General features: G+C 48.0%; 1 protein-coding gene across 4 annotated transcripts in view; it reads left to right on the top strand.

The window, feature by feature from the left end:
- The window catches only part of kiaa1109 (KIAA1109 ortholog), a 77369-nt gene extending 57837 nt beyond the window's left edge, over window positions 1–19532 (top strand). For 3 of the 4 annotated variants that reach the window (XM_036150570.1, XM_036150571.1, XM_036150569.1), the window contains 24 exons: window positions 164–276; window positions 1647–1737; window positions 2023–2082; window positions 3754–4016; window positions 5854–6069; window positions 6142–6322; window positions 6403–6583; window positions 6763–6924; window positions 7000–7139; window positions 8416–8605; window positions 8672–8872; window positions 8977–9144; window positions 10403–10540; window positions 10614–10844; window positions 10951–11104; window positions 11982–12139; window positions 12909–13098; window positions 13171–13388; window positions 13590–13841; window positions 13920–14123; window positions 15814–16008; window positions 16087–16221; window positions 17128–17290; window positions 18762–19532. In XM_036150570.1, coding sequence (XP_036006463.1) covers window positions 164–276; window positions 1647–1737; window positions 2023–2082; window positions 3754–4016; window positions 5854–6069; window positions 6142–6322; window positions 6403–6583; window positions 6763–6924; window positions 7000–7139; window positions 8416–8605; window positions 8672–8872; window positions 8977–9144; window positions 10403–10540; window positions 10614–10844; window positions 10951–11104; window positions 11982–12139; window positions 12909–13098; window positions 13171–13388; window positions 13590–13841; window positions 13920–14123; window positions 15814–16008; window positions 16087–16221; window positions 17128–17290; window positions 18762–18978 — 4221 coding nt within the window. In that variant the 3' untranslated portion in view covers window positions 18979–19532. The remainder of the gene's footprint in view (window positions 1–163; window positions 277–1646; window positions 1738–2022; window positions 2083–3753; window positions 4017–5853; window positions 6070–6141; window positions 6323–6402; window positions 6584–6762; window positions 6925–6999; window positions 7140–8415; window positions 8606–8671; window positions 8873–8976; window positions 9145–10402; window positions 10541–10613; window positions 10845–10950; window positions 11105–11981; window positions 12140–12908; window positions 13099–13170; window positions 13389–13589; window positions 13842–13919; window positions 14124–15813; window positions 16009–16086; window positions 16222–17127; window positions 17291–18761) is intronic. The other variant, XM_036150572.1, reaches the window with a different exon arrangement.
- The last annotated feature ends 4933 nt before the right edge of the window (window positions 19533–24465 follow it).

Raw genomic sequence — 24465 nt, 5'->3', positions numbered from 1 at the left:
GGACATTTCTGTCATCGTTCCTCGTTCTTACGTCACGCTGAGGTGGAATCGCTGCTCTCTCAGCTGCACAGATCAGCTTCACCCCTCCTGCCTCTGTTTCTAAATATTGGCATAAATGAAATTGTCCAGTTTTAGTGTTTTCTGACGCTTTGTCCTCACACAGGCGGCCTCTCTGAAGGATAAATGGGGTCTCGGCTACAAACCCAGCTATAACCGCTCCAAGAGCATCTCAGCAGCGGCGGGTCGGGCTCCTCTGAAGCGCGTCGACAGACAAAGGTTTGTTCATCATCACACGTCATCAATAAAAACTAAAAACGTCCCCACGGCCTTTTAAAGGCGGAGCATTCACCGTTAAGTTCCTCCACAGTGGAGGAGCTGGACTCTAAATGTTCTCCACTTCCAGGGTTTGGACACACGGTAGATTGTGTTTTTTTTTTTCTAGCAGAGAAGATCTGTTGGAGTTTAGGACATTAATAAATGAAATTACATCCAGAACCTGTCTGAAGACTCAAACAATGAACGGATCAGTATGAATAGACTGGATCTGCTGCAGAGAAACAGCTTTAAATCCTCCCATCATGGCATCCTGAGGATGCAGGAGCGTAAAAGCAGGAAGTCCAGCCCGTCTGCAGGTAGAGCCCATAGCTGGAAATAAAGCTTCTGATTGGCAGAAACATTAATAAATCATCAGATCTTTATATTCTGCTGATGGTATGACCTGAGCAGCAGGCGGGGTCGTGCTTTATCAGCACCTTCCTGTACCAAGATGGCTGATTAATCCTCAGCGCTGCAGAGAAAATACTTTTAATACTTAGATTTATTGGGATAAAGCTAAATTCTGCCAATACGGAGGGTGCTGGTGGGATTTTTTATTTACCAGGACTATTTTTCCTCTGCTGGTTCAACAAAACGATCAATTAATGTATTTATATGTTAAAATCTGACTGAATGTGGTCATTAAAGGAGCCGGACTGCTTCAGTCCAGCTGCTGCAGAAAGAGTTTGTTTAATATTTATTGTAGGGCTGGAAGATATAGAATGAAAAGCATATCGATAAAATAGAAATCACATTGATCGATAATTATCAACAAATTCCAATCATAGATTTTAAGTGCAGCCCTGGCGTTTTTATGCTGTTGCTTAGCAACCTATTTTTAGATAATGCACACTGAATTCAAACTCGACCCTTTATTGAACCAATTATTTACCAAAACCGCAAGTTTTTAAGAAAGAAAAAATAACGGCGTGTTCTCTAAACTCTGAAGGGGGCGGAGCTTCCTGGTTCTGCGCTGTGATTGGCTGGGAGGATGTAATGATATAATATTAACCTACATGGCTAGAAAGCATAAGGAAGGGAAACTTTTATTCTATTAAACTTTTTATTGACCTGTTTTTCTATCATGGACACATATTTATTGAATTATCGTCCAGCTGTAGTTTATTGCTTTTTATAACCCAGCAGCAGTGTTTAGCAGTGGCCCAGACCATAACACTGCCACCGCCGTGCTTCACAGATTAGCTGCCATGTTGGTCTCCATCTTCTGCAGACCTTCAGGGTTTATGTGCCAGACGATCTTTGTATTTATGTCCTGGAGCTGAGGCTGAATGCTGCTTGCAGCTCTTTGACTCACGTCTCTGTCTCTGCAGCTCCAAGATGGGGGACATGGAGGATTTCCCAGAAGTGCGTGTGGACGCGTCGTCCCCTGGACCGCGGGTGACCTTCAACATCCAGGACCCGGTAACGTCCCTGTCTGTCTCTCTGTCTCACGCTGGGCGCACAGGGACAGCCGAGACCCATACGTGTCGGGCTCAGGGTTCCTACGGGGAACCACAGGGTTCCTACGGGGAACCACGGGGAACCACGGGGAACCCTGAGCCTTCTCATCATGTTTCCATGTGAATGAAAGTCAGAGTGTTTCTGCACCAGCAGCTCGTCCCACATGTCTGATGTCTGTCACGTCATTGGCTCTCCGTGTTGTTGACCGCAGGTTTGGGTTTTAACCACTCTTTTGTTTAATTAAAGAACAATTATCAGCCTTTGGACGCTGCAGATTCACCAGTCGACCCAGCACTGGTGTTTAAGGTATACGGTTCACATTAAATCATCTTAAAAAGAGAAATCAACACTAAACACTTCCTCCTGGGCGTCCTCTCCTCGGTGATTGGCTGTTGGCTGCTGACTGGAGAACATGTGCAGAACCACAACAGGATGAAACCCTGCAGCTTACTGGCCCAGTTACAGAGTTACAGTCGCTTCTTTCCCATCCCAGCTCAAGTTTCATCGATTAAAATTCATACATTTTATTTATTTAGCCCCGATTCACAACACGTCACCTCAAGGCTCTTTACTAAGTGTTACAGATTCAGTCAAATCCTCCAGACAGACAGTTAAACATGCTTTAAAGCAGCAAACCTGGTGAAAAAGGAACTTTCTGACCAGAGTTACATGAATGCAGTTCTGCAACATACTGATACTAATATTACATTAACACTCAACAGCAAATTAATAAAGTCACATAGTTAATGGTGGACATGTAGGCTCAGAGGAAAAAGCCTTTTTTAACACCGCCCTACACAGTTAGTCGGTTAATTCAGACGTTCTGGTGTAGAACCAGAACTGAATCCTGGTTTTATGGATGTAGAGACCAGCTGACGGTGGAAGGTGTGAGGAACCACATCCTGTCATGGATCTGCACCGTGGCTCCGTCAGCCTTTCTTTAACCCTCCACCCTGTCTGCTTTCTGCCGCCTCACATCTACAGACATCACTTTAAACTCTGCAGCTCTGCGTCTGATTGATTAATTAACAGCTTCGTTTATCTGTCAGGGACCTGATTGTCCTGTTATGCTGCAGCAACGTTCATTTAAAGGAGTCCAGACACGTAATGTGACCCCCATACTAGGGTTAAATTATCTTATTATAGTTCATATCTGTCTTTTACTCTTTGTTTTTGCTCTAACTTTACTTTTACTTTAGTTTTATTTTCATTTAAAAGGGGACAGTGTACATTAATTAACATTAAAACAATGTAAATGTACCCAAGTTAGCTAAAAAGTGCTAATTTTCATCGGTAGTCCCCCAGCCAGGTGTAAAAAATAATCACAAGTATAAAATCACAAGATAAAATTACAATGCCAATTACATAAAAAAACATTGGCATTGTAATTTTATCTTGTGATTTTATACTTGTGATTATTTTTTTCATTTTTTCCATTTTTCCTGCGGGACGAAACGAGGAGCGTCGTCCAGCCTGATGGTTTAAATCTGAATATATGTGATTTCCTCTTATGGTCTAAATACGTCACTGGGCTCCTTTAAAGGATGTGTGGGGGGGAGTTTTCATTAATCTGCGTCAGCCACGCGGAGAAAGGTTGTTTTTAAGGCCCTAAGCGGCTGTCAGCTTCTGGCTAGACGTCCTGATGGCGAGCGGCGCCGACATCCCTTCTGTCAGGAGGAGGGTTCTGGGCGTGGGTTCTGGTTCTGGTTCTGGTCCTTGTTCTAGTTCTGGTTCTGGGTGTGGGTTCTGGTTCTGGTTCTGGGTGTGGGTTCTGGTTCTGGTTCTGGGTGTGGGTTCTGGTTCTGGTTCTGGTTCTGGTTCTGGTTCTGGTTCTAGTTCTGGTTCTAGTTCTGGTTCTGGTTCTGGTTCTGGTTCTGGTTCTGGTTCTGGGTGTGGGTTCTTGTTCTGGTTCTGGTTCTGGTTCTGGTGTGTGTGTGTCTCCAGCCAGCAGGCTGACTCTCTGTCCTTGTCTGAAAGTTCCCTGAGGAGTCAGAGGGCGAGCTGCTGTCCGTCACCATCGACGACCCATCCCATCATCACCTCCACCTCCATTCTCCATCCTGCATGGAGGGCCATCCGTCCGTGTTCAGTGCCCCCCCCACCCCCGCCGTCTTCTCACCCGCCGTTCCCTTCCAGCACTACGACTCGCGCCGTGACGACCCGTCCTCTTCGTCCTCCGAGGACTCCGAGAAGGAGGACGAGTTTGAGCGGGAGAGACCGCCCAGCTACCGCCGGCCCGTGTGAGTACCGCCTCCACCTCAGCGCTGGTTCTGCCGGGTCTGGGCCTCACGCTGGTTCCTTACATGGTTCCTTACATGGTTCCTTACATGGTTCCTTACATGGTTCCTTACATGGTTCCTAACGCTGGTTCCTTACATGGTTCCTTACATGGTTCCTTACATGGTTCCTTACATGGTTCCTTTCATGGTTCCTTACATGGTTCCTTACATGGTTCCTTACATGGTTCCTTACATGGTTCCTTTCATGGTTCCTTACATGGTTCCTTACATGGTTCCTTACATGGTTCCTTTCATGGTTCCTTACATGGTTCCTTACATGGTTCCTTACATGGTTCCTTACATGGTTCCTTACGCTGGTTCCTTACGCTGGTTCCTTACGCTGGTTCCTTACATGGTTCCTTACGCTGGTTCCTTACATGGTTCCTTACGCTGGTTCCTTACGCTGGTTCCTTACATGGTTCCTTACGCTGGTTCCTTACATGGTTCCTTACGCTGGTTCCTTACACGGTTCCTTACGCTGGTTCCTTACATGGTTCCTTATGCTGGTTCCTTACATGGTTCCTTACATGGTTCCTTACATGGTTCCTTACATGGTTCCTTACGCTGGTTCCTTACATGGTTCCTTACGCTGGTTCCTTACATGGTTCCTAACGCTGGTTCCTTACATGGTTCCTTACATGACCCGCTTTGCTTCGAGCTCTCACAGCGACCCAGACGGCGCGTTCTGGTCCATCTGCCGCCGTTTTATCCAGTTTACTGTGTTTCTCAGCGCCTCAGCGCCACCAGGATGGTTAAGATCCTCCTGGTTCTGCTGACAGTGCAGAAATGTTCTCCTGCAGACGGGTTCTCTGGGTTCTCCACCGCAGACCGACTAAACAACGATGCAGAAACTGCTCCGCAGGCCGCTTCAGCTCTGATTTCCTCCTCCCACTGCGTGCTTTGCTCACCGGCACACGGTCACTATATTCATTAAGATCACACGTTGCTTTGCACTTGTTAATTAGTTTGCTCATGTTTTAACACATGCAAACATTTTGGAGACCAGGAACAAAGTCAGGACTGCAGCAAAGTCAGGAGCTTTGATTTGCTAAAGTTCATGTTATTCATGGAGAATTAACATTTCTCACTGTTCTCATTTTCTAACTTTGGTACAAAGAAGCGGCAGCAGGAAGACAGAAAGTTAATGATTCATCTGACATTCAGACGTCTCCATCATCAGAAAGATGTGAAGCGTCCTTTAACTGAACCCCGTTAATTTCTGATAACTGAGACATAATCCCACTTATGATTCCAAAAAAAGTAAAAATCAAAGCAACTGGACTTGTTTTCCGTAGATGAAGACGTTTCGCTTCCTCTCCCGGAATTAAAAAAGTCTGGAGTAATTATGAGTACCAAGCTTTATACCATTTATACCTTTATACCTTTTTACTCTGCATTACTCCAGACTTTTTGAATTGAGAAAGCTTCCTGGAGAGGAAGCGAAACGTCTTCAAACTACAGAAAACAAGTCCAGTTGCTTTGTTTTTTACTTTTTTTGGAATGATCATGACCTGATGACTGAGAATCTTCACCAGCATTCCCACTTATGAAACAAATTAATGTTAAATCACTTTAAATTAGCGCTTTAATGTTTCCTCCAGTGTTAAAATCGTCCGTTTTTAGGCTGAGGGAACTTTTTACCGTCTGGTTGTGACGCGTTGCCCAGATAACCGGGTTTGGACCAGCGTAACGCCTCAGAACAGGTGCTTTACAGGTGCTTTACAGGTGCTTTACAGGTGTACCACCCTGCAGCCAATCAGAGCGCAGCAAACCGGCCTGTGCTTTGTCGCTCCCTCAGCCAGCCGCCTCTCAGGAAGCCCTCAGGCTTCTCCGCCGTCAGCCAGATGTTCAGCGAGCGCTGGGCCAGCACGCCCACCAACCGCGGCTTCGGCGGCCCCGCCCCCGAGAAGAACATCGACTTTGAGCTGGACGTGCGCGTGGAGATCGACAGCGGGAAGTGCGTGCTGCACACGGCCACGCAGCAGTCGGAGCACGAGGAGATCTCCCTGAGGAGGTGCTGCTCCCCCGCCGCAGCTCTGTGTCTCTCTCTGTGAACCCGGCTGACACGCCTCCTGTCCTCCTGCAGGAGCTGTGACCGCAGCCTGAGGAGTCTGGACCAGGACTCCCCCCCCAAGAAGAAGAAGCTGCAGCCGGCCTACACCTCCACCACCCACCTCCTGGCCGGCAAGAAATGCCCGTCCAGCCTGCAGACCAAGTCCAACGACCTGGAGACCACGGTCTTCTACATCCCAGGAGTGGACGTGAAGGTCAGCCTCTCCCTCAGCACCCCACCCCCCCCCTCCCTCGGTGGCGCCGCTCTAACCTCCTCTCTCTCTCTCTCCTCAAGCTGCACTACAACTCCAAGACCCTGAAGACGGAGTCTCCCAGCGCCTCGCGGGGGTCCTCTCTGCCCCGCACGCTCTCCAAAGAGTCCAAGCTGTACGGTATGAAAGATACCGCCCCCCCCAATGCTGCCCAAAGCAAGGCTAACTCGCTCCTACCTCCCCCGCCCCCACCTGTTGCTGCAGGTACTGAGCATCTCTTTCTGGTTGCATGCCGTAGCTCCCTGTGTAGCCGGCGGGCGCCGACCCGTCGGACCGCTGCAGGCGGTTCCGTGGCGGTTCCGCGGCGGTTCCGTCGTGGTTCCGTCGTGGTTCCGTGGCGGTTCTGCAGAGCGCCGCTGACTCGCCTCTCTCTGCTCCCGCAGCCAAAGCCAAGAGCGTCGGGGGGGTGAAGACGGCCAAGCTGTACGCCTGGGTGGCCCTGCAGACGCTGCCGGAGGAAATGGTCATCAGTCCGTGTCTGCTGGACTTCCTGGAGAAAGCCCTGGAGACCATCCCCATCACCCCCGTGGACCGGAGCTACGCAGGTAGGCGTGCGTCTCCGCGCCGCCGCCGCGCCTCCTCCTGGGCGCCGCCCGCCTCACCTGAGTCTGTGTTTGCAGCCGCGGCCACCCAGGAGGAGGACATGGGTCAGTTTGATCCAGTGGACCCGATGGAGGAGTCCACCACCTCCCTGGTCTCCTCCTCCACCTCCGCCTACTCCTCCTTCCCTGTGGACGTGGTCGTCTATGTCAGAGTGCAGGTAGGACCCCGCCTCCTGCCGCCGCCGCACCTCCTCTGGCTGTTAGACGCCGTTCTGCTCCAGGTGGAGCCTAGCTTGTTGCCAGCTGCACCGTTTTCCTCCACTGGACCCAAAGCGGAGCTGCTGAAGGTTCTGGAGGCTGTACACTGTAAAAAAGGAACAAAAATTAAGTAAATTCTTCTTGATTTGAGCGGGTAAGTAAGATGATTTGCCAATGGAATAAGATTTTTGCACTTAAAGTAGGAACAATTCATGTCCATCATCATTTTTCAAGAGCAGAATATCTAATTATTTTAGACAAGGCAAGGCAAATTTATTTATATAGCACAATTCAGTACAAAGACAATGCAAAGTGCTTTGCATGATTAAAATATAGCAAATTAAAACAGAATAAAAGCAAGTAGGAATAAAATGTAGATAGAAAAAAAGAACAAAAAAGTGGTGATTCAGTTAACTAGAACAGTTGAAGGCAAGGCAAGGCAAATTTATTTATATAGCACAATTCAGTACAAGACAATACAAAGTGCTTTACATGATTAAGATATAGCAAAATAATAAAATGTAGATAGAAAATATAATAAAAGCAAGTAGGGATAGAATGTAGTAACAAAAAAGAACATTAAAAACAGTAAAACTGTTTAACTAGAACAGTCAAAGGCAATTTTAAACAGATGTTTAAAATTGCTTACACTGGCTCCCCCTACTACAGGGAGCCAGTGTAAGGACTTTAGAACTGGGGTGATGTGCTCTACTTTCTTAGTCTTAGTGAGGACACGGGCACCGGCGTCACATTAGTTTAGGATTGAAGGCAATTTTAAACAGATGTGTTTTTAATCTTGATTTAAAAGAACTCAGGCTTTCAGCACTTTTCCAGTTTTCTGGAAGTTTGTTCCAGATCAGTGGAGCATAGGAACTAAATGCTGCTTCTCCATGTCTGGTTCTGGTTCTGGTTCTGCAGAGCAGGCTGGAGCCAGAAGACCTGAGTGGTCTGGAGGGTTGATGCCCTGATAACAAGTCTGTGATGGATTTAGGTGCTAATTCAGGGATTTATAGACTAACAGAAGGATTTTAAAGTCTATTCTCTGAGATCCAGGGAGCCATGGAAGGACTACTGATCCCGTTGGCAAATAGTCTCATTTAGCTGCTCAAATCAATGAAAAATAGACTAATTTCTAGAAGATTGTACTTTTAGTTTGGTTTTTGCAGTGTAAGCAGAGCGAGTTGAGCCTTCTTCATCCTCCTCTTCATCCTCCTCATCCTCCCTGTCTGCCTCCAGCCCTCACAGATCCGCTTCAGCTGCCTGCCCATGTCCAGGGTGGAGTGCATGCTCAAGCTGCCGTCTCTGGACCTGGTCTTCTCCTCCAACCGTGGAGAGCTGGAGACGGCGCCGGTGACCAACGCCGCCGACGGACCCCCGCCGCCCTCCTCCACGCCGCCCGGTCAGCCCAGGCCCCCCCCCAGTAAAGGTCTGTATTCCTGCTGCTGCGGCCGCTGCAGCCGTCCTCCTGCTCACCGTGTCTGCTGTGTTGCAGCGTCGCCGCTGCTGGGGAGCCCTCTGAGCCGCAGCCGCCACAGCAGCAGCCAGTCGGACCTCACCGGCCCCCCCGCCAACTCCTCCGGCCTGAGCTTCACCGCCTGCATGTCCGACTTCTCCCTCTACGTCTTCCACCCCTACGGCGCCGGCAAGCAGAAGTCTGCGGTGACGGGCCTGCCCCCGGGCCCGGGCCCGCTAGGTCTGTACCCCCACAGTAACCAGCGTGTTGTTAGCGGCGAGCTAACGGCCAGCTAACGGCCAGCTAACGGCAGGCTAACGGCCAGCTAACGGCGTCTCCCGCAGATGACGAGCCGTCCTCGGTGACGGGGAGGAAGGACTCGCTGTGCATCAACCTGGAGTTTGTGAAAGTCAGCCTATCCAGGATGAGGCGGACCGGCGCGCCCACCTTCGTGGAGAGCTTCGTGTCGCCTAAAGGAGGAAAGATGGACACCACCCTCATCAACATCTCAGGTGAGCGTCCATCCACCCTCATCAACATCTCAGGTGAGCGTCCAGCAGGAGTCCAGCAGGAGTCCAGCAGGAGTCCTGCAGGAGGCCGTCACGTCGGGTCAGGACGGCATGGAGCGGTTCTGCTCTCCGCTGAACCCGGTAGGTTACAGAGGCCTGTGGAGCAGCTGCAGTACCGTTAGTGGACCTCAGCAGGAGTTCTGGTCCAGGTCCAGAACTCTGATGGTCCCACCACAGCGGATCAACCAGGTCCGTGCTTTGACTAGGCCACGGCTCAGCGACCTTTACAACCCTAGGAGCCGTTTCTGCCCTCGGTCCAGATAAACAAGTTCTGTTCAGAGCCACAAAAGTTACACCTGTCTTTGAAACAAGACCTTTTTATAGTATACTATAGAACATTTTATAAATTAAAGATTATCAGTTTTTATTATTTAAACTAACAGTATTTTTATATTTAGGTTTAATGCATTTTCTTCAATTGGACGTTTGATTTTTATAGCAAATGGCATCAAAATGATGAAAAAGCAAGTCGTCTGCAACCTATTGACAAAAAGATGCTTCATTAATCTGCAGTAAAATATTCTACACACCATTAGTTTCTTTCTTCCTGCCAATATTATGCATATATATGCATATATTTATGCACCCTAAAGCTAGCAAAATAAATAACCTTTACATTCAGAAACATTGACCAGAGCTCTTCTCCTCCTGGTGGAGGCCATGAGTCCATCTGATGATGGAAGCAGCGCCGCAGGATTTAGCTTCGTTCATACAACGTTTTACCTTCGTTCTCCAAACTAAAATTTCAGACTCGATATCGATACTCAGGAAAAACATTTTTAATACCACGGGGGAAAAGGTGTTTAAATGAATAACCAAATAACAGCAGCCTAGTAGCAGGCTAGCCACAGCTAATCACACAGCAGTGATCAGACATCAGTGATGCCTTTAATGCATTAAGTTTGATTTACTAACATGACCGCATGCAGCCATATTAAAGGGGATATGTGTGAGAAGGTGGGGGGGGGGGACATGGTTCCACCTGGAGGTGTGAGCAGAACGGGTTCCTCTGATGACGGCAGGAGAACAGACGCTGAGCTGAGGGCAGCAGGAGCTGTGCAGCTTCCTGGTCCTGCTAACGCTCCTGCAGACGGCTGCAGAGATAAAAGCTGCTCCTGCTTCATGACTCCAGCCCAGGTTGTCTCTCTGCTAAGTTCTGCTTCTAGAGGAAATCAGAACCCATGAAGTCTTCTCTCCACAGCCGTGTGTGACATCGGCTCGGCATCCTTCAAGTACGACATGCGGCGTCTGAGTGAGATCCTGGCCTTCCCCAGAGCCTGGTACCGCCGCAGCATCGCCCGCCGCCTCTTCCTGGGAGACCAGACCATCAATCTGCCTCGTAAGCGCCTCCTCACCCCCGGTAGCCACGCCCCGTCAGCCTGCAGGCTCTAACGCCGTCTCCCCCTCCGCAGCCTCCGGTCCCGCCACCCCAGACTCTGCTGAGAGCATCACCCAGCACCTGTCCCCCGAGTCCAGCCGTAAGGCCTACTGGAGGACGTGGGACGGCAGCTCGGCCGCGCACGGCCCCCAGTCACCCCACGTCTTCTCAGAGCACAGCAGCATGTCCCCGGGCCTGGGCCACCTCAAGTCCCCGGCACCGGGCCGCACCCGCAGCGTGTCCGACTCCTCCGCCCCCAGGAGAGGTGAGTGCTGGTGACACGGCGCCTCTTCCTCCTCCTCCTCCTCCTCCTCATCCTCCTCCTCCTCCTCCTCCTCCTCCTCCTCCTCACGCCGCCGTCTCTCCTGCAGACTCGGTGACCAGAACCTCCACGCCGTCGTTGGGGAAGAACGGGAAGGCGGCGGGTCAGCAGGGCTCGCCCTGGGAGACGCTGGTGGTGTTCGCCATCAACCTGAAGCAGCTCACCGTGCAGATGAACATGAGCAACGTGATGGGCAACAACACGTAGGTTCTGCTGGGTCCACTTCATCCGCTGCTCAGACCTAAACACACACACAGTCAGTCGGCTCCATCAGAACCTGAATCCATCCTGCCACCATGACTCCTGGTACTAAAGAGCCATCATGCTGTAATCATGCTGTAATCATGCTGTAATCATAGGTTTCTGCTTTTCTTTGGATAATTCCTGCATTATTACAGCGGAACCAGCCTGAAAATAAAATGATTTCAGGCCCATTTTTCACTTTTAACATCATTTCCTGCAGATTTCTGCGCCCCACAACATAAAATCCACTAAACTCAGGAACTCTTGTTGCTTTTTCCTGACTTCCTGTTTCTCTGTAATTATGACTGGTGGTCACAGAGCAGTGAGGATGGCCACCAGACATCCAGTCAGAGACCACCACAGAAGAAGAGTTTCACTGCGTCTGTTTCCTTTAACCAGGAAAGTCCCTCTGAGATAACTGATCTCGTTTTCAGGGTGCAGACGTAGCTGCTCCTCTGCAGCCTTAAGCTGTTCTGGTGCTGTTCTGACCCGGAGCGACAGGCGGCAGCTTTAGGCTCCTGGCTGATGCCTTCCCGCCCTGACATCGTGGTTCCACACACCTGTAGGGTCCACAGGTGCTGACGCTGATAATTAGCCTCTGGTTCTGAACACACAACTAGCAGCAGAACCTGGTAGAACCCAGATACCCCCCCCCCTCTCAGCAAAGCGTGGCCTCTGGTCCCAAAGCGCTGCGTCTCCTGCGTTTACCTCAGAGCGGTGGACTGAGCCGGCCTCCTGGGTCAGGTCTAATGATTCAGGAGGACAGCAGAGCTGCAGAGGCTTTAGCCTGGCAGAAATGAAGCAGTCAGTCTGACGGCTGTCTCCGCCTGCTTTCAGCTGGACCACCAGCGGCCTGAAGAGCCAGGGCCGCCTGTCTGTCGGCAGCAACCGGGACCGAGAGATCAGCATGTCGGTGGGCCTCGGCCGCTCCAAGCTCGACTCCAAGGGCGGAGTGGTGGGCGGCAACATCGACGTGAACACCCTGGAGATGGTCTGTAAGTAAACGCTCCTGCTCTCCTCCTGCAGCTCATGCCTCCCCCCCCCTCCCTCCTTTAGACATGGAGGGGCTTCAGGTGCTCGAAGGCACCAACAGAACCACATCATCTCCAACAGATAACGGCTCTTCCTCTCCAGGACGGCCCATCAGAGCAGTTTATCCGGCCCTAAAGAGCCACAAAAGGCTCATAATGTCATAAAGTAGAGGCATAAATCCTTTTAAAGTGTCTAAAACTGAGCCTCCTGTAGGGAATGTTGATTTTTTATTTTTTTAACCGTGTAGTAACAGCTTCCTGCCACTAGGTGTCAGGTTTCCCCACAACACATTAAGACATGCTAGAAATGTCCAGAAAGAGAAAAAGTGATGCAGAATGATGAGTTTAAAGTGTAACTCATCCAAATTTAAACGTTTTTTTGCAGATAAACTGTATAAACTGGGCCTGAGGTGCTACTTTTATGTTCCTGTGAGATGTTTTATATTTCTATGTGAACTGGAATGAAATTCTGAATCAAAAGTATCGTCTATAAATGTGTAACCGGACCCTTTAATGACTCTATGATGTCAAAGTGGACGCCATATAGAAATGGGTCCCAGGAGCGGTCCTGGTGCAGCGCAGCCTGGAACAAGTGGTGCTCGGTACCGCCGGTCCACATGGAGGCTTAGGGCTGACCATGCAGGGTCCCTGGCGCCGCCCACAGCAGGTCTGGGAGGACTCAAAGATGCCGGGCTCTGGACTCTAAGGTGATGTCCTGGTGTGTTTTCTGCAGCGCACATCTCTGAGCATCCCAACCAGCAGCCCAGCCACAAGATCCAGATCACCATGGGCTCCACGGAGGCCCGGGTGGACTACATGGGCTCCAGCATCCTGATGGGCGTGTTCAGCAACGCCGACCTGCAGCTGCAGGACGAGTGGAAGGTCAACCTGTGCACGGTGGACACCAGCCTCTCTGAGAAAAGGTAGGCTCCCTGACAGGTGAGCGCCGCCGCTGCTTCTGACCGCCGGACTCACGCGGCTCTCCCCTCCCCCAGCGAGATCTTTGTCCACGGCGACCTGCAGTGGGACATCTTCCAGGTGATCATCTCCCGCTCCACCACGCCAGACCTCATCAAGATCGGCATGAAGCTGCAGGAGTTCTTCACGCAGCAGTTCGACACCAGCAAGCGGGCCCTGTCCACGTGGGGCCCCGGCCCCTACCTGCCCCCCAAGACCCCCGTCATCAACGCCGACAAAGGAGCAGCGGAGCTGTGTAAGAGCCGCGGGGGACGGGGTTGGTGCTCAGTGGGCGTCTGCAGCCCAGCGGGGGGATAGTTTGTGATTCTTTACGCTGAGCGTGAGTCTAATCAGACGAGCTCAGCGGGAAATCAGGACGGCAGCAGCAGAATAAAGGGAGCCCATTAACGGCTACCATGACAACCTCCTGCTTTACTCTCTGTCTCCGCCCTGGCAGACGTGGACGCCGCCCATCACCGCCACTGGCCCGGCGTGCTGAAGGTCATCGCCGGCTGCCACATCTCCCTCTTCCAGATGCCTCTGCCTGAGGACGCCGTGCAGCTGGGCGGCTCCATGAGTCTCCACGGCAACCACATGACGCTGGCCTGCTTCCACGGGCCCAACTTCCGCTCCAAGCTGTGGGCGCTGTTCCACCTGGAGGAGCCCAACATCGCCTTCTGGACGGAGGCGCAGAAGATCTGGGAGGACGGTGAGAGCTGGACGGCTGTCTGCGGCGGGCCGACGCTCGTCAGGCGGTCCCCTCTGACCGCTTCCTGTCTTCCTGCAGGCTCCAAGGATGACTCCACCTACATCGTGCAGACGCTGGACTTCCACCTGGGTCACAACACCATGGTGACGAAGCCCTGCGGCGCCCTGGAGAGCCCCATGGCCACCATAACCAAAATCACCCGTGGACGCCACGAGAACCCGCCGCACGGCGTGGCCACGGTCAAGGAGTGGTTCAACTACGTCACCGCCATGAGGAACAAAGGTGGGTCCGCGCTCCGCTGCCGTTACAGGTGGTCTGTTCGGGTCGGTGCTGCAGGTTTGGACCCTTTGGTGTTCTGGGTTTCTCTGTGAGTCTCACTGGTGAGTAAACGGGAGGCAGAGCCATCCGTGTCCACTGGGCGATCCGTGGAAACACAGCATTATTATGACTTTAAGTCCCATCATTTAAAAAAAAAAGAGGAAAAAAATGATATAAACATTTATTTCACACAATCCAAGACTAAAAGCTGATGTTTAATGTGGTAAACCTACTTATTAAATCACACAGCTGCATCCACATCTGGCTGGATAACCTGGAACAGACCTGGGAGGATGAATGGAGGAAATTAGCAGCTAGAAGGTTTTATTCTGCCACAGTTGTCAGAATTAGGCATAAATCAGACCATGAGCATAAACGGTGCTACATGCTAAGCTAATAGTACGACACGGATGTTTCAGAGCAACTTAAAGCTCACATGGATCAGAGAAGTTGTAACCCCCCCCCGGACATCAGAGGTGTAAGCTAGCGCTAGCTGCTGTTAGCTTCATGGCTCAGTAACGGTTCTGTCTGTTTCCTTAGAGCTGCTCCACGTAACGTTCTGCTGCCTGAATGAGACTGAAACAGAGAAACAACAAACATGTGATCAGTCTGTTTATAAATTAATGTTTTAATTAATGTTTAAGTGCTACAGGAGCAGGATGGTTTTCACAGGCATAGAGCGCCCTCATGTGGCCACAGACGGCAATGTTTACTCCTTGGTTCATGCTGGTTAATATTAATTATCATTTAAATTTGATATATAAGTTACACCTGAATATAAGTCTCAGGATCGGCCAAACTGTGAAGAAAGGTGCGACTTATAGTCTGAAAACACGGTAAGGAGTGAGAAGCTGTCAGAACCTTCAGCAGCGCCTCCTGCTCTGAGGAACTGGGTTAAAGCTTCGTGTTTGGGACGATTGTTCTGTGCGTGACCCAGTCTGGACCAGCCTGCAGCTGCTGGACACACGCAGACGTGGGGACGCCGCCGCCATGTTGGCGTTGAGTTGAGACACAGCTGGGAGGTCCAATCAGACCCGCTCACGGTTCTGATGGCGATCCGGTGATCAGAAATACTTTAATAATCCCAGAGGGAAATTATTTGAATAATCAGGAAAATCAGAATCTCTGATCGGCAGCACAATCTTTTTTTCTTTTAAACTTTTACTCATTTTTAACAACAATAACATTTTCATCGCACTTACATTCTGCATTATGAGATAACAAGAAGAGAAGAGGCAGCAATAATCTTTGCAAACAATAAGACACTGAAAACAAGACAGAGATAACAAAAATGTGCGATAAATAAATAAAACCTAGATAATTAAATCCTGTAAAGTGAAATGGTCATACGGTCTAACAGGGTAGAGTCAGTGCAGCCTGTCCATTAAGGGCAAAACTCCACCTCACATTTCTGAAGCCTTACAGGTTATGTAATCTCCTCCATGGAGTAAATATCCCAAACCTGTTGGTTCCATATATTATCTGTAGGAGGCCCTGGTTTCAGACACCTAACACATTTAAATGCTGCTGTTTGACTTGCTGTGGCAGAAGTCTTTAAACTGTCCGGTCGGTGTTTACCAGATTTAACAGATTAAAGTGACCTTGTGGGCGCCAGGCCTGAGAACCTGTCTGTGTGCTTCCTGCTGCCTTTCAGAGCTCAACCTGCTGAGGAACGTGGACGCCAACAACGAGGAGAGCGGCGCGGCGGCCAAGAGCTCCAGCCTGCTGAGCAACTTCCGAGGCTCCCACACCTACGACCACGAAACCGAGACCATCTTCGCCCTTCCCAGAATGCAGCTGGACTTCAAGTCCATTCACGTGCAGGATTCAGACGAGCCGTCTCTGGCGGGTAGGACCAGAACACGAGGGGAAGGCGGCTCCACGCCTCCTGCTTGGTTCTGCCGCTCACGTCCGCCTCTGCTTTCAGACTCCAGCAGCAAACCCAAGGTGGAGTGCAGCATGGTGACGGAGTTCACCGACCACATCTGCGTCACCATGGACGCCGAGCTCATCATGTTCCTGCACGACCTGGTGTCCGCCTACCTGAAGGAGAAGGAGAAAGGTTTGTGTGAATGGAGGCGGCGTTGTGGGCGCTAGGGCTGAACAATTAATCGCATTTTCAATATAATCACAATTTAAAAAAACGCAATTTCCAGATCGCAGAGTCTGCAATTTTTGGCTATGTAACAATTAGTGAATTAGACGCGTCCATTAGGTGTTGGTAAAATGTTTAAAGTGGGTTTGCCTCCACATGGAAGGGAAGACAGTTGCAGCAGTGAGATAATCTAACTTTATTACTTGTTTTAGAGTTTATATAATCATACATAGCATTAAGTTCTGGTCAATCAGTTTAATACATAGACTTGCTTGTTGGTTGCACTTTATGTTGAACAAGGATTGATGTCAAATTAAACTAAAAGCTGTTCTCTTGAATAATATTCTGATTAATAGAAACATTAAAAATTCTTGTTTAAAATAGTTCTTGTTTACAAACATCTTTATTTAGAGTCCATTTTTGTTGCTTGTGGTTAATGCAGAGAAAAGTCATAATTGCAATTTTGGTTGAAATATATTGTAGGCAGAACGCAATAATTTCTGCTCTGAGTTTAGACGCTGCGGGTCTTTTAGCAACTAATCTGCACAGCGAGGAAACAAAATAATTTGTTGTTTGTATATGTTTAAAAAGACATGATAAATTAAACTGGGGAAAAAAAATCACAATATTAAGAAAAAAAAATCGCAATTAGATTATTTTCCAAAATCGTTCAGCCCTAGTGGGCGCTCCGCGGTGGCATCCTTCCCTCTGATTCAATCCCAGCCAAGATGCTGTTCTGTTGGTTCTGCCTGCTGGATTCATCAGATTAATTGCTGTGGACCCGTCGGCTCTGGATGGCCGTAGATCCGTAGCTCCTGCTCAGACGGAGGTGTTTAGTGCTCTGCTGATGAAAAACCTCTCCCTCCTCCTCAGCCCTCTTCGCCCCCCGCATGTTCGCGGCTCGGCAGGGCCAGAAGAGTCCCACGGCGCTGCACGACGACGGCGCCGACAGGGACCGGGACGACGCCATCAACTACACCACGGTGGACTGGAGGGAGTTCATGTGCAACACGTGGCACCTGGAGCCCACGCTCAGGTGAGCGCTGGCCGCTTACACAGATAACCACCATAACGGCTCGGTGCAGGCGTCTGCAGCAGAAACGCATCAGCAGGAATGTTTCTGCTGCTTTAGCTGCAAAACCTGAAATTACAGCTCGTTTTTATCGTTGCTCTAGCTTTACAGGGTGGAATCTCTATTTAAAGACTCTAAACCAGATAAATCATGACATCCGTACCATAGATGATGATAATGTAGCAGTAATAGTAGAATTCATGTTAAATGGTAAATCGCCTGCTCCATCGCAGCCTCAGAATCTGGGCAGAGCAGGGGTTTGAACCAGCAACCCACTCCCTACCTCAGGCGCCGCTGTCGCCCCATAACAATAATAATAATAATAATAATAACATGGCTGCTGCTGGTGATGTAACAGCTCGCTCAATTAATTCATTGATTATTTTTACTATAATAGTTTATTTTAAACATTTATTTCTGTTTTTTTTCTCTTTGAAGCCTAAACCACCACCTCTGCTTAACAACACATGTTCATGATGTTAAACACGAGTTTAAAACCTCTAATTAATAAAAATGAGTCGTAATCAAAGTAAAAGATAAATCTGCTTTTATTACATGAATAACAGAGAGTGGATCAAACAGACTAGACGGCCTGTTTTAGCCCTCCTGGGCTTTGTTTAGTTTATTTTTTAATAATTGCTGTTGCATTAAATTTGGGCCAGCTGTGAGTTTTGGCTCTTTAAATGAAATGCAGCATGGTGCTGGCGTGTCTCTGTCATGCTGTGTTCAGATAAATGCTCTGCTGTTCAACTTGATTTGATAAACTTTCATTTCCTGATGTTAAAACGGCTTCAGAAGTTCAGCTTTCTTTGTTTTCCATCAGGTGTTTTAATATCATGTAAATCAACCAGCTTCCATAAACGGTGATTTTTACCTTTAAATGAGTCTTCCCAGGTGGAGCGATAAATGCAGGACTTCAGAGGCTGAAAGAAACAGGCAAATTTGCTTTATTTATCACCTTATCTATGATCACTGTTGTTCTTACTGACTGATTTTATGCGGTACAATACTCTCAGAAATCTGATAAAATGTGTAAATATGATTTTGGTTAGCAATGAAACCGCTTCGCTCAATGGATATTAGGAGCATTACGGTACACTGTGTCACTACCTGAGGACCCCTGAGCCGTCTACCAGACTGCCTGACTGTAATGTCTAAACTAGAATTGCATTCATGTAAGGCAGTCTGGAGTACGCGCTAGCAACAATAAACCTAATAAGTTAATTCAGTATAAAGTTTATTTTGGCCTTATGGTAAAAACAGGGCAGTGTAGTCCAGCTACTCTGAACTCTAGAGACGATAGAGAGATGTGGACGTGGAGGAGGGCCTTATGGTCTTAAAAATCCGGTAGTTCGTCTCCGGCTGCAAAGAGACTTTGTTGGAGGGAAACTCCTGAGAAAGCAGTTTGTAATTTTGCCTCCTCTTCGACTCTCAGGTTAATTTCCTGGACCGGCAGGAAGATCGACCCCGTCGGGGTGGACTACATCCTCCAGAAACTGGGCTTCCACCACGCCAGGACTACAATTCCCAAGTGGCTGCAGCGGGGCGTGATGGACCCGCTGGACAAAGTGCTGTCGGTGCTCATCAAGAAGCTGGGCACCGCCCTTCAGGACGAGAAGGAGAAGAAAGGCCGGGACAAAGAGGAACACTGAGGAACCCTGAGGAACACTGAGGAACCCAGAGGAACCCTGAGGAACCCAGAGGAACCCAGAGGAACCCTGAGGAACCCAGAGGAACCCAGTCTCTTAGACCAGTTCACCCACTAAACCCTGTGATTGTGCTTGTTTACAGCGGGGAGTACCACTCTGAGCTCAGACCCAAAACGTTTTGCACCAATTTTAGTTTTTACCAGAACAAAGTTGCTCATGTTAGTATTATTGAACAGCTTTAACGCGGACCGGTTCCACCTGATGTGATGTGACTGGAACATTTGTCTTAAAGCTAACGGTAGTCCATGTTAAACCATTGCCTTTTTCTTTGTTTCCCATGGAACACGTGCTAGGCATGCTTTATTAGTGACCATCAGCAGCTGCAGCCATGATTGTAAGTAGCTTCGTTATTTATGGCGACGTGAGAAAGTCTAGGAGATGTCGTAGCTTCCGCCGTCTTTTTTAATCCATGCAGTAGAACCAGTGTACATAGATCCGTTTCTTAAATGTGTTGATTTCTTAACTTAATAAAACTGTTGCCATTCAGTTTGACATCAGGACGTGTTCTGGGTTCTTGTTCTGGTACCGTTCTGGGTGGACATTTGCCCAGCCTCCCTGTAGCTCTGGCTGCTGATCCTTGGTGACATCAGAACCTTTCCTCACCAGACGGTTTATGAAAGGAAACTGGTGTGAAGCTCCGATCCTCCGGAGGGTTTCGTGGACCTCTGGGTTTTGGCGGATCCAAAGAAAGCCCGTGCAGAACCTTGAGGACCGCTTGGTGACGAGCATCTCTGATCGCATGTCTGGACCTGAGTCCGTTTCCAGAGCAACGCCTGAAATGAGTCCACAGAGCTCTGACAGCAGCAGGTCTCCAACATTCACTTTGTAGTTTAAATGAACTCCTCCTTTAAAGGCATTTAAAGGGGAAGCTGACCTCGGCCCGGTTCTGACCTCTGAAGCTGCCGGGCGTTCTGATCCGGCTCCCTGCGACGGCTCGGTGCTGCTGATGCCGGCGGACCTGAGGAGCGGCGCTGCTTCTCCTCTGTGATGTCTGCTCAGAGATTCCAGCGGTGTCGCCTGAGGGAAGCCGCCCGGGCCGGACATTATCTTTGATTTTTATTCCTCCAGCTGCAGACGCTCTGCTTTGAAGTGTTTCCTCATTTACATATCACTGCAGCGCATCGCTTTTATTTCTTTGCCTTCTTGGAGCTGCTTGAAAAAAACGTGGAAACATGAAAGCTGAGCGAACCACCAGCAGATGGAGTCAAAAGCAAGCCGTCCTTCAAGCTGAATTCTCCCCAACACCTCATAATGTGGCTCTGAATTATAGAAGCAGACAGAGCTTTAAAAGCGGCGCTCTGCCGCCTTTGGCCTCGCATCAAACCGGATCGAGGCGTGGACGGCCCACTCATGACCAGCCAGCGTGGGGCCTGATGGCAGCCGTCTTCACTCAGTACGCTTTAACGCTTATCTGGTCGCTTGGGAATCACTTTTTAATCACAGGTGGTTGTAAAGATTTTTATTTCTACAACTAACCTGAAATTCAGAAATTTACATACCTAGAAAGCCCAGATGATGATGATGATGATGATGATGATGTCATTGCTTTGTAGGGAATCAGGATCTAAATGGAGGCACATCTGTAGATGCATTTTAAGGCAACTGTCTCCATGTGTGACAGAAAATCAGCAGAAATCAGGGAGAGAACTGTGGACCTTCCTAATAATAGTCAACAGTTGCTAATATAATAACCAACAGTTGCTAATAGCAGGGCTGCTGTTAGCAACTCTTGGCTACTATTAACAACTACAGTTGCTAATAGTAGCCAACAGTCGCTAATATAATAGCCAACAGTTGCTAATAATAGCCCTACTATTATCAACTGATGGCTACTATTAACAACATTGCTAATAGTAGCCAACAGTCGCTAATAGTAGCCAATAGTCGCTAATATAATAGCCAACAGTTGCTAATAATAGCCCTACTATTATCAACTGATGGCTACTATTAACAACTTAAGTTGCCAATAATAGCCAACAGTTCCTAACAGTAGCAAACAGTTTCTAATAGTAGCCAACATTGCTAATAGTAGCCAACAGTCGCTAATAGTAGCCAACAGTCACTAATAGTAGCCAACAGCTGCTAACAGTAGCCAACAGCTGCTAACAGTAGCCAACAGGTGTTATTAATAGCCAACAGGTGTTATTAATAGCCCTATTATTAACTGTTGGCTACTATTAACAACTTAAGTTGCCAATAATAGCCAACAGTTGCTTATAGTAGCTAACAGTTGCCAACAGCTGCTAATATAATAGCCAACAGTTGCTAATAATAGCCCTACTATCATCAACTGTTCGCTACTATTAATAACATTGCTAATAGTAGCCAACAGTTGCTAATAGTAGCCAACAGTTCCTAATAGTAGCCAACAGTTGCTTATAGTAGCCAACAGTTGCCAACAGCTGCTAATATAATAGCCAACAGTTGCTAATAATAGCCCTACTATTATCAACTGTTCGCTACTATTAACAACATTGCTAATAGTAGCCAACAGTCGCTAATAGTAGCCAACAGTCGCTGATAGTAGCCAACAGTTGCTAATATAATAGCCAACAGTTGCTAATAATAGCCAACAGCTGCTAACAGTAGCCAACAGGTGTTATTAATAGCCCTATTATTAACTGTTGGCTACTATTAACAACTTAAGTTGCCAATAATAGCCAACAGTTGCTAATAGTAGCCAACAGTTCCTAATAGTAGCCAACAGTTGCTTATAGTAGCCAACAGTTGCCAACAGCTGCTAATATAATAGCCAACAGTCGCTAATAGTAGCCAACAGTCGCTTATAGTAGCCAACAGTTGCCAACAGCTGCTAATATAATAGCCAACAGTTGCTAATAATAGCCCTACTATTATCAACTGTTCGCTACTATTAACAACATTGCTAATAGTAGCCAACAGTCGCTAATAGTAGCCAACAGTTGCTAATATAATAGCCAACAGTTGCCAACAGGTGTTATTAATAGCCCTATTATTATCAACTGTTGGCTACTATTAACAACATAAGTTGCCAATAATAGCCAACAGTTGCCAATAATAGCCAACTGTTCCTAATAGTAGCCAACAGTTGCTTATAGTAGCCAACAGTTGCCAACAGCTGCTAATATAATAGCCAACAGTTGCTAATAATAGCCCTACTATTATCAACTGTTCGCTACTATTAACAACATTGCTAATAGTAGCCAACAGTCGCTAATAGTAGCCAACAGTCGCTAATAGTAGCCAACAGTTGCTAATATAATAGCCAACAGTTGCTAATAATAGCCAACAGCTGCTAACAGTAGCCAACAGGTGTTATTAATAGCCTATTATTATCAACTGTTGGCTACTATTAACAACTTAAGTTGCCAATAATAGCCAACAGTTGCTAATAGTAGCCAACAGTTGCCAACAGCTGCTAATATAATAGCCAACAGTTGCTAATAATAGCCCTACTATTATCAACTGTTCGCTACTATTAATAACATTGCTAATAGTAGCCAACAGTCGCTAATAGTAGCCAACAGCTGCTAATATAATAGCCAACAGTTGCTAATAATAGCCCTACTATTATCAACTGTTCGCTACTATTAATAACATTGCTAATAGTAGCCAACAGTCGCTAACAGTAGCCAACAGCTGCTAATATAATAGCCAACAGTTGCTAATAATAGCCCTACTATTATCAACTGTTCGCTACTATTAATAACATTGCTAATAGTAGCCAACAGTTGTTTCAGGCTGACAGCTGGGAAGTCAGATAAATGGCATGCAGCTTCATAAATCCTTCATAGTTGTTTAATTTTCAGTAACTTTCCCACTGCTTTGCCCTGCTTATAAACGTTTGTTTCAGGTCATAAAAGTCATTGTTGTGATAATGATGTATGTGGGAAAGTGAGGCATGAAGCCTTTAAGAAACCTGGCCACCTCCGAGCAATCAGTTAAACCTTGTCCTGCAGACTATGTGCCCACTTTGGCCTTTTTAAACTGAAAACAGCCTCAGCTGGACAGTGTTCAGCAAATGGATCGCCTGAGGGTTCAGAGAACGAGTTTCTAATTGCTTGTTCCACTTCATCTGCTTCACCTGGAATTAAAAAGACAATTTTAACAATGTGGCTGAAAGGATTAGCCGGAGGCTTGTTGGGATTTCATTATGTTGCCCAAGGACATTTCCACGTGTGAAGCTGGGGATTGTACCAGAAACCCTGCACCTTATCAAGCTGCAACTCTGGTTTCCAATGTACCGGAAATCTTTAGTTGCTTCGGGGGTCCAAAACAAAACCCTGCAGAGAAGCTGTGGGACTGAGAAGCTGATGTGTGGCAGAAAAATGACGGACAGGTGAATGAAAAAGGTAGAATCATGGCAACGTTGTGTTTATGCCACAGATCTAACCTCTGGGTTCAGACGGGTTTTTAGGCTCTGGGTGTTATTCCAGACCCCGCTGCATGCTGAAGGGTCCGCTGGTTCTCCGCTAAGGTTCATAAAATCAGAGCAGACAGGGAGGAGGGTGCAGGCAGGTGTCTAGCCACGCCCCCAACATCCACCTGCAATCACCAACATGGCTTAAAATGCTCGTTATGAGAGCCTCGGCAAAATGTCGGGTCTTTTTATTTCCACATTCTTTACTCTGATTTAGATTGTTTTGTTGCTCTGGTTTTTATTTCATTTCTGTGGCACACGCTGTTCATGCGGGAAGACATGGTTCTCCATCACCGATCAGAGCGTTGCTGTAGGTGAGATGGACAAACTGTCCTTAGATCGACGTCAGAGACGGTGGGTGGGGTGTACTAACTTTCCCTCAGATAGTTAAACAGTAAAACAAGCTTATTATTAATACGGTTCAGTTAAATCACTTTTCCAAAGAAAATGAGATCAGATGTTGTGCTGTGAACTTTTAGTGACTCTTTCATCATCTGAAACGGGACTGAGCGTCTCAAACCATCTTTGAGGGGTTCTGTTCTCGCCGTTATGTCCATGCTTGCTGATGTTGAAGCTGAAAGATGAACATGGAGGCTGTCTCCTTCCTGACCCCTCTGCACACCGAGGAACCAGCAGCTAATGGGTTCTGACCAGCCGGGTCACTGTCGGGGAACCGGACTCCATGCAGAGCAGGTTCTGTCCAGCAGTGAGAGACGATGATGGTGACAGAAGCTGGTTTCAGCCCAGCGACCCGAGGAGCCAAACACTGGACCATCAGGAGGTTCTGCTGGGTTTGGTTAGTGGTTTGGAAGTGTTCTTCCTCCAAGACTCAACTCAGAGGATTTATTCTTCCTCTGCAGCTCTGCTCCCCATCAGGTGGTTGTTGTGCGTGCTCTGATGGCAGGTATAGTCTATAGTGGTTACTCATTTTGAGTTAACATGGTACCATATGAATATTTATATATTTTACCTGAAATAAAATAAATTAATTTATGTGGGATGCTACAGAAGCAAAGACCTGAGGTTCTTTC

Source organism: Fundulus heteroclitus, chromosome 19 (assembly GCF_011125445.2).
Source record: "Fundulus heteroclitus isolate FHET01 chromosome 19, MU-UCD_Fhet_4.1, whole genome shotgun sequence".
In the NCBI taxonomy this organism is placed as follows: Eukaryota; Metazoa; Chordata; class Actinopteri; order Cyprinodontiformes; family Fundulidae; genus Fundulus; species Fundulus heteroclitus.
This window is presented reverse-complemented; position numbering and strand designations above follow the sequence as displayed.